At 38.0% G+C, this 10,485-nt stretch overlaps 1 protein-coding gene across 1 annotated transcript; it reads left to right on the forward strand.

Moving 5' to 3' along the window:
* Window positions 1-440: 440 nt before the first annotated feature.
* On the forward strand, window positions 441-8,025 carry LOC128444172 (AFG3-like protein 2; the record flags this gene model as incomplete). The annotated part of the gene is given in 8 exon segments (XM_053426488.1): window positions 441-594; window positions 684-791; window positions 1,796-1,921; window positions 2,266-2,376; window positions 2,571-2,686; window positions 4,251-4,451; window positions 4,565-4,759; window positions 5,780-8,025. Coding segments are annotated over 8 exon segments (1,239 nt in total), but the record flags the coding sequence as incomplete, so codon positions are not given.
* Between the last annotated feature and the right edge of the window lie 2,460 nt (window positions 8,026-10,485).

The raw sequence follows: 10,485 nt of genomic DNA on the forward strand, positions 1-10,485 counted from the left end.
GACTGTGGTGAATGTGTAATCCAGTTTCTTTTGTTTTCTTTAATAACTTCCTGATTAAGGTGTTATGGATTGATGGAGGGATAGATAGAAAAATGAACCCAGATTCCTTTTGCTTCAAAATGAATTTGACAGCATGTCCACAACACCTGAAATGTTTTACCATTAAGAGAATCCCAAAGTTAAACATGTGTGGCTCTGGAATCAGAGCGGGTCATCTACTAATTAGAAGGTCGGTTGTTTGATCTCTGGCTCCTCCAGCCTACATGCTGAAGTGTCCTTGGACAAGTTAGTGAAACCCCAAAATTGCTCCTAATGACTGTGCCAGCAGAATGTGACTTGTGTTTGATAGATATAGTTTTGCGGGTTGAATGGGTGAATCTGGTTGATAAGACTAGAACAACACTATAAAAACAGTTGATTACGAATTTTCTCTACTGAAGGTGAGGGACATGTTTGCCATGGCGAGGAAGAACGCCCCCTGCATCCTCTTCATCGATGAGATCGATGCTGTTGGGAGAAAGAGAGGAGGAGGGAACTTTGGTGGTCAGAGTGAACAGGAAAACACTCTGAACCAGCTGCTGGTGGAGATGGACGGTAGGCTGAATCATAACTTGAGTCTGATTCCTGATTTCAACTTAGAAGTTTGATGGGGTCATTCAAATGTTAATCTCATGTACTTCCAGGTTTCAACACATCTACTAATGTGGTGGTCCTGGCTGGAACCAACAGACCTGACATCCTGGATCCTGCTCTGATGAGGCCGGGGCGCTTCGACAGACAGATCTACATAGGTACAGTAGGCATTGACAAATACACATCCTGAACAGACTTGAAAAAATGCTTCTTGACTAAGCCGCTGACGTCACTTGACTATTTCTGGTTTGTCTTAACTTCTCAAGCAATATAAGAAAATAACAATGCATTTGATTTGATTTGTTTGCTTTTGTGCTAATGTGATTCTCCTTTAATTAACAGTTAAAATAAATTAGCACTACAGCGCCTTGCTGACAGTATCACAATATATTGCTTAATATTGAATTGTAACTCCTATATCATGAAGTTTATGACATCACCAGCACTTTGAGTGATCAACAAAAACAGAGAATGCTTCATAAATGTACTCCTTCTGCGATCAGATATTTTCTTGAAAAACAAATTTTATAAACTGATTTCAAGGAATACAAAATTCCCCCAGTAAATCATTAAAATGCTTTTTGGATTATGAGTTTGTTACACAATGACGAACTTGTTACACAATGACAAAGTTGTATTACCACTTGTGTTACTGCCTTTGGGGTATTTGCCTCCACCAACTTTTCAAGATGCAGTGAACATCCATGTAACTTGACCTTTATTTACATCTTTAGTCATCAGTTCAGTTTAAGCATTCCTGAGATGATATGTTTATGAGAAATGGACAGATAGCACGAGTACATATTGGCTTCAGCTCGTGCAGAGGCACAACAATTTTCCTATATTTGATAAAATGCAGATTAACGTGTTCTCAGGCAGCAAATGCACACAATGCAACAAGTCAACAGTATCAGTGCTTCCTTTTAATTCTTCAGCTAGTTTCCTTTCAGCAGAAACATGAATGGACTACATTTATGTCGTGCTTTTCTAGTCCTAACAACTAGTAAAGACACTTTACACTACAATTCCCAATCAGCCATTCATACGCACATTCATAAAGGAAGAGCCACGCAGGTACACTAAGCTAAATGTATAAGCTTGTTGAGTGTTTGTCTGAGACTGAGGCTTTTCTCTTCTGTTACATGAACGTCTCCTGTCTCAGGTCCTCCAGACATCAAGGGGAGGGCATCCATCTTTAAAGTTCATCTTCAACCAATCAAACTGGACCCAACGATGGACAAAAACCATCTTGCCAGGAAGATGGCTGCTGCAACACCAGGATTCACTGGTCTGTAACAGTTCACAACAATTTTATGCTACCGCCGTTCAAAGTTTGTGTATGAGAGTTATCAGCCTAAAAATGTCATCATGTTATATTATTAGAAATTATTTCATTACATTGAATCCTAATTTCTAAGTTGCAGACGGATAAACAGATGGAAGCCAACAGCAAACAATTTAAATGTATTATTTCAATAAACAAGCAAGTTTAAGACTAAATTGTAAATTGACGTGTAGAGTTTTAAGGAAACTAGATAAATCAGATAAATTGGTGATGAGAAAACAGCACCACCTTCCTGTGACTTTTGTTTAAGCTGTGTCTTGATATATTGCTCCCTGTGAATCAATCAGGAGCTGACATCGCTAATGTCTGCAATGAGGCGGCTCTGATTGCCGCCAGATACCTGAGCCCATCCGTCAACGGCAAACACTTTGAACAGGCCATCGACCGAGTCATCGGAGGTCAGTGTCATTTGACAATTTGATAAATCTGATTTAGCTTAAATTTGAACATTTTATTTTGTAATTTTCATACCTTTCATATTGCACAGTGTTCACCAGCAGACATTACAGTTCTAACATCAGTAGATATTGTAGATAAATTACATTTGATGTTTCTATGAGTCTCAGTCCTGGATTTTTGGGTTTGTCCTCAGGTCTGGAAAAGAAGACTCAGGTCCTACAGCCTACAGAGAAGAAGACTGTGGCATATCACGAGGCCGGCCATGCCATCGTGGGCTGGTTCCTGCAACACGCCGACCCACTGCTGAAGGTAGAGTTTACCAATACTAACACACACCTACACATACCTACACATACCTACACATAAGTTGTTATGAAAAGCTAAAAGCACTGCAGGCTAACACAACAGTCCAGCAGTATAATGTCCAGTGTTTTTTCAAACTCTGTGGAATAATTCTGGAGAATGTAGTTTGTGCTGCTGTTGAATTTAGTTGTGTTACAGACAAAATACTAGTACATTAGTACTAATGTTCTCAGAATAATCATAAAGTTAAATCACTGTCTTTTTTAGGTGGGTGTATCTAATACAGTGATTCTTGTAGTGATAAACTGCTTAAACAAAGCTGAGCGTGGGTCAAGCTGAATATTTCCATTTTGCATATATAAAATCCAAATGTCTGGATAAAATCTTATTTTAATAGTAAAGAATGAGTTAATGTTCATGAAAACACTCAATGAAGATTATTAGGTTTTTCACTAAATAATTTAAACGAGTAAAAAGTTTCAGTTGTATACATGTGCAATTTGAGTCAAAAGAAACAGGATTGTAAAAAACCACAACAAACAAACCAACAAATTAGCAGTATAGTTGCCTTGTTGTTGGCTGTTTTTAAACCCAGGCAGAGTTGAAACGATTGTGTTAATCGATACCTAATTAATCGCCTAATTTTTCAGTCATTAAAACAATATTGCTGTTCTCATGGTTGGACAGGGATAATAATTCAGGCTGGGAATTTTACAATTTTCCTGCCCACCCTTTTCAAGCAAAGGCTAACCTGATGTTATGGTACCAGTTACCAGACTAGTAAACAAGAAGGCGGCGCAGTAACTCTCTGACATCTTTTCAAGGACGTCTGCAACACCCGCCGACATAATAACAGCACAAAAATGTTTCAAGGCCCAAAAAAAACATTAGGCCAGCGGGAAATGTCCCACTGTTCCTGATGGGCAGTCTGCCACTGGCTGTCGGCATTCTTATGAACTCTGTTGATATTCTGATAGCCATCAATACATAATGGAAAAATAAAAGGAAAAAGTAATAAACACAAGCAATAATAGCTTTGTTGAGTTGGGAGGGGGTGGGGTGTATCAGTTGCATATTTGCAGCCTGCAGTGTAGCCTGCTCTTGCTAGTTTTCAGGATTATCAACCCTAGCTTTAATGCAGTTCTTTGTCAAACCTCAGGCTAAACATAATATGTTTGTTAACAGTTATAACAGTTGAGCCAAAACCAGACTTTCAAAGACACCAACACAGGCTATAATGGCCTTAAATATATAAATATTTTACAATTCTTTGACAATTTATAAACAAAAAATGTATCAATCAATCCAGGAAAGAATCATCAGATTAATCACTGTTTATAGCCTGAATGAGACCTTATTGATATAGTTGGAATCATACCGTAAAAGATTTTGAGAGAATGGTGGAAATAAGTTTATAGTCAATAATTATCAGAAGCAATTCATATATCAAATGTGCTAAAAATAAATGACCACTTTAGCTGTAGCTTAGAATGGGCCCTTTATGTACATTGAGGCCATGTTTTTAGCAGTTGTCCAAATGTCCCACTCAAATGCTTCTGTTTTTGTCAAGGTGTCGATTATTCCGCGGGGGAAGGGTCTGGGTTATGCTCAGTACCTGCCCAGGGAGCAGTACCTGTACAGCAAAGAGCAGCTCTTTGACAGGATGTGCATGATGCTGGGAGGCCGTGTGGCCGAGCAGGTGTTCTTCGGCCGGATCACCACTGGCGCTCAGGATGACCTGAAGAAAATCACACAGTCTGCCTACGCTCAGGTAACCGGCACACACCTGCAGGGCCTGCTGGGACTGTGGGCCTGTTGGGATCCTGATTCAGTGGAACAGGTTTTTTCCTTCTATGACATCTTGTTCTTCTCTGTTTTCCTCAGGTGGTGCAGTTCGGGATGAGCGATAAGGTGGGGCAGGTGTCATTCGATCTGCCCCGGCAGGGTGAGATGGTCCTGGAGAAACCATACAGCGAGGCAACAGCCGAGCTGATCGATCAGGAGGTTAGAGAGCTGGTGGATCGAGCTTACGAGCGCACGATGCAGCTCATTCTGGAAAAGAAGGACCTGGTAGAGATGGTGAGACTCTGATACATCACCTGCTAATACTGGAGTGTTGTGGGACTATAAGAGTGGTGGGATTTGCATAATTTATATTCAATAAAAAGATTGCCAGATTCAAACAGCCACTATGCACTCCAGGTACGAATAAGGAGAATACATTTTAATGCAAAAAAACGTACAAGAGCTTCAGCATCGACAAGTTGTGAAATATTGCAGTATTTCCATGTTTTCCTTGTAATATTTAAACATAACAAAGGTTTTAAATCTTCCGTAATGGTCAGGCTCTGCACTCACTTCATGTCTAACAGTTATTAAGCAAAAATATATATATATGAACTATTTATCTCCATCTTTATCTATGACTGTACTGTAGACCTTACATTGCTGTTTTCTGTGGTGTTTCCAGATACAGCCCAATCTTTCCACAAACATCATCCATGTTTCATTTCAACCTGAGGTTGTCTAGCTAGAACTGGACAGACCAATTTCTGATAATTAGTAGTATAGTAGATATGTAGTTGCTCATCCTATTACCTTTTGCTATAGACCTTTCAACTAATTTAAAATACAGATGATAAATGTCACCAATTACCAGTGTTTTTTTAGCTTAGACATAATTATGATTCTTTTAATAACTTTTAAAGCCAGGCATGGACTGGCCCCTACGTATATTTCAGAACTTAGGTCTTCTTGTCATCCAGGTCGTGAGTTACCGAAAGGATGCTGCTAACCATTCTGAAATTTAGCCTGAAATCAAAAGGAGACATAACCAAGAGATAGAATCGCTTACCCGTTTTATTTTACTTAAGAAACCTTTTTATAAAAAAGCTTTTATCACGTGATGTCTATTGCTCTTATTATCTGTATCTTTATTTCAATTTTTATTATTTAAATTCTGATTGGGACTTTCAAATTGTTGTAAAGCAGTTTGTTACTTGTGTTAAAGTGCGTTAGTAATGACATTATTATAATCATTATTTTGTTGGGACAAAAAAAACTTACAATTCAAGATTCTATCCTGATTTTTGTCATCAGGTGGGCCAGCGTCTCCTGGAGAAAGAGGTTCTGGACAAGGGGGACATGTTGGAGCTGCTGGGCACGCGGCCATTTGAAGAGAAGTCAACATACGAGGAGTTTGTGGAGGGTACTGGGAGCTTTGAGGAGGACACGAGCTTGCCGGAGGGCCTCCGAGACTGGAACCAGGACAGAGGAGGGAATGCCGAAGAGACAAGCCCGGCTCAGGAGAAACAGCAGATCGCGTAGAGAAGGAAGTCATTTTTCATCCCAGCTGCAAAAACTCAACTCGGTGTGGATTTTCTTTTACAGAGCCTGGGAGGTGATTATTTCAAAGAATGAGTACGTTAAAAGATTCAGTGTGTAGAATTTAGTGACATCTAGTAGATAGGACCAGTTCCCAATGTTAATATAAAGTATTTAAATATAAGCGACTCATTCAAAGGTAAAGAAAAATTACAATTTAGATGATTACACAATAATGAAAACACAGGATTATTTTACATATAACTTCTTCCAACAGACTCCTTTCACTTAAATCTTACACACTGAACCTTTTAATGATTCAAACCCTCAAATGAACAACTCTTATCCCTGACGGCAGAAAGTTCACAGCTTCATCCAGTGTATCCCCTCAACAGTTATTTTTTTTTCTAATAAAAATGAAGGAACAAGGCAAACAAAAGAGAATTTAATTTTTCATTATTGGACATGGATTTGCTCCAGAATGCCTCAACACACCCATCAAACATGAGACCAACCACGATCAGATTTTAATCTTCCTGATTTGACTGTAAATGATTCATATTTACAGCGTGATAACAGACTGATTATATCTTTTTATTTATTTCATCAAGGCAGTTCTGCTCTCTGACTGACGTCTACCTTCCTTGTAATGAGAGGAGCTCATGTTCAACCTTTCTGCAGCTAATTTCAAAACCTTTCTACAGGTCACAATATCTTGCAAGTTGATTTGACGTTTTTATTTATTTTAAATTTTTTTGTTTCCTGCCGTTGTATTTGCAACATTTCAAAGTTGGTGCGGATGGTTTCCTCCTATAACTCCTAACACTGATATGTTTCAGGGTTCAGGTCAGTTTGGATGTATTTTCTACAGAAACACCTCGATGCTGTAAATGTTTGTATAAATTCTGTGTGATAATACCTCGACAGGAAGCGGCTACATCACATCAGCCCAGTGAATAACAGCTTTCATTTTTCAGTGATGCCGAAGAATTTCTGCCGGAACATTTGCTGTTGAAACAAAAATCCCCCGAGAACATTGATCCCAAAATCTGTTTCTAACATCGTCAGGCGTAGTGACTGCTGCATCTTCAACATGGATTTCTCTATCAGAGTCCAAGGCTTGCTGTATTTGTTTTGTGTGTTTTTACAACGTTTCCCTTGAAGAGAGTTTAACCAATACACTTCTCTTCTCAGCCTGTTGTCTGCCTCTGTTCTCCAGAGGAAATTCTAAACACTGCATTTAATAACTAAAGCCTTTTATTACTTAGGAGTTTCTCCTAAGTGTGTACAGAAATGTAAAACTGAGTTATCACCTGTTATACGTAAAAACATCCTCATCATTTTGTGATCTAAAGTAATTCAAATTAAAAGACGTATTGCACATTTTTGCCTTGATTGGATTGAAATGCAGCTGCTTGGTTTCATCTGAAGATTTAAGAAGAATATTATAGGAGGACAAATCCACATGACCAATATTTCAATGAGGTTTAACTAAATTTAAGGCTTTCAAATTAAATTTTCAACATACTTGTTGAGGCCTTTCCTTTACACAAGGGATGAAATCACACAAAGGTTTGCGTGAACTTCTATTCAAATCTCTCTGTTGCAGGCCTTTTATCAATAGGCATTCTGGGAAGTGAAGGAAATATTCGGCTGAAGTAGAACTTCGTGAGATTAAGGCCCACGGCATAAGTATTATCAATAAAAGTTACCATAGGGGGATTTTTTTTCTCCTGAATGTATTGTCATCTTTGTCATTGCTACACCTGTCCAGCAGGGAGGGATCCTCACTGTTTATCTCCAGGAGGGTGTGACTGACACGTGAACATGCTGACATTAAACAGCTGCTTAGTCTATTTTGAAGTGAATTGTTTTAATGACTAATCAAGATTCCAAGAGTCTGAATCAGTCACACCCTCTCGTGCATGAACGGTGCTAAAGAGCTGAGATAAGTAGAGAAACTTCTGTGAACTTAGTCAAAACAAAATGAGTGTTGAAATAAATTCCTTTGTTATATTTAACCTTGGCACTTGTTCCACTTTTTATGTTGTCTTCTCTCTGGCCGGTGGGAATTTCATTACATCTGGCTCAATTCCCTGAGTGTGTATTTTGGTCTGTTGAATACATCAGAGACTGCTCAAGTGAATTTCTTGAATATCAGTTGTCACTTGGAATCAAAGGGATTCATTTTCAGTGGCCAAAGGTAAAGGTTAAAGTGACGTTTATATTAATCTGGAACAAAGTTATGTAGAAACATATAAACAGAAACTGCCCTGGTTGGTGAAGCATACAATCGCTGTCTGGTAATTTTAGTTACAACTTAAGATTTTCTGACATCTTTCATGACTTTCTATAACATCATTATTATACTTTTCTAGTGTTGATTACCACTAGAAGCCTGTGACCCATTATAACATCGATCATACAAAACCGTCGTGGGCAATTTGAGGTTCAGTGTCTTGCCCAAGGATACTTGCAATGAGGGAGATGGGGATTAAACCTCTAACCTTCTGGTTAGAGAACAACCTGCTTTTTAGTATGACATTTGACGTTCTCTGAGGATGTCAATAACATCGAAAAACTACAAGTTGGACACTGCGGGAGCTTTACTAGTTTTTGATCTACTCATCTCTCTCCTACGCACGTATTCTGCAAAATGGAGATGTGAAGCATTCTTTACGTTTTTGAGTAATAAGAATAACTTAATTTATAAGGCACTCATCTAAACGAGGTGACAAAGTGCTTCACACAAAAGTCCATGGCAAAATTAAGATTCGATTGTGATAAAAAGATATTCTGTTCAGTCCAATTTGAGAGGCAAATCATAACATAAGAAGTTCAAGACCTTAAATATTTTTAGAGAAGCCCGCTTTCTATGATGAAACCTTTAATAACTTATTAACTTATAACATACAACACTTTAAAATGGAAAATTACAATAATTTAAAAGAATTTAACTTTTTAGCTGAATAAACTGATGTTTGTGTGGCTCATAATGTGACTTCTTCATAATTTACTGCTGTAGCATTCTATTTAACACACTGTGAGTATAATATAAGAGCATTACTTTGCAGATTATGGCAATTTTTTGGATAAATGTCTTAAAGGGTAAAATTATGACATTTAATCTCCAAAAGGTCGAAGGTCACTTCACTGTGACAAAACAACTAGGAACATATTTTATAGATCTTGAATGATTAGATTTAAAATTTTTTTGACATTTTCATCCACTTGGTGCTGGAAAGTAAAGTTAAAGAAAAACAAACATACCAACAGGTAGAAAATGAAAAATGTATTAAGAATCCAGAAGTAAAAGCCATTCGACTTATAGAGGACATCCAACATCTGATGGTTTCACTTAAAGGCTCCAGCGGCTTTAGATAAGGTATTCCCTCTCATACCTGAGTCATGGTTAATGTGCCGTTTAGGTCAACTACAATAGATCAGTTTTAAATAACAGGTCAACTGACGTCTCTAGTTGAATGCAGTGAAAACATGTTTAATACATATAGGTGACATATATGTAGTGTTTACACAGGAATTGGTTGCATCCCACTGACGTTCATTTAATTGTTGACACACATTAAAAGTTCTTGCTTTCAGTGCTTTTTTTGTAAAAATTTCTGACATATACAAAAAACATCCAATAATATCAAACCTAGACCAAATGAGCCTTTCTTTTAAACCACACAATATATTATTAAATCTTTCACCTGAAAATCACCAAATCAGAGATTCCTGGAGAGTTTTCAGAGGACCTTATGAAATGACTATATCTATACCATATCTTGTGTCCCACCACATGTACAATTAGAGACATGTAAGAGAAGTGTTGATAGAAATTTTACAAAAGCTGAATCATATTTTAAGCTCTTTGTTTGTCTTTAGGGTAACCAGTTTAAACACCAGCTACTATGTATTGTAGAAATCACTTTTCTGCCATTTACATTGACTTACACACCACAGAACATTGATGTCATCACCGTCTGATTCTTTTTCTTTTAACAGTTTTTTTTCTGTAAATAATTTCAATGTAAATCTCAAACTTTATACAACATTTCTGTATCAAAAAGGTTACATTCTTGTTGTGAGTCATGGCAACACTCCTCCAAACACAAGCTGCACTGTTTAAACTCCAGGTTCCTTCAAGAGTCTGTTCAGACCGTCAGCAGAGTGATGACTCCTGATTCTCACGCAGCTCAGAGCCGCCTCGCAGCTTCTTCTTCGGATTGACTTACACCAAACTGACAAATGAGTCCATTTAAACAAAGAATAATCTCATAGCCTTTTATCGCAACTGTAGATTGAACTGCAGCATGTCTGAGCAGTGAGTGGTGGGGGGGGGGGGGGGGGGGGGACATCTGTGATATTCCATTGTTTCTTGTGGCAAGTATTTAAAAAAAACTTCCTCAGTGTTTTGTTATGGTACATCCTCGCCCTGGCTCCCCTGTGAGCATCCTGATTGGTGGGTTAGTCCTGGT

The sequence above is a fragment of the Pleuronectes platessa genome, chromosome 7, assembly GCF_947347685.1.
Source record: "Pleuronectes platessa chromosome 7, fPlePla1.1, whole genome shotgun sequence".
In the NCBI taxonomy this organism is placed as follows: domain Eukaryota; kingdom Metazoa; phylum Chordata; class Actinopteri; order Pleuronectiformes; family Pleuronectidae; genus Pleuronectes; species Pleuronectes platessa.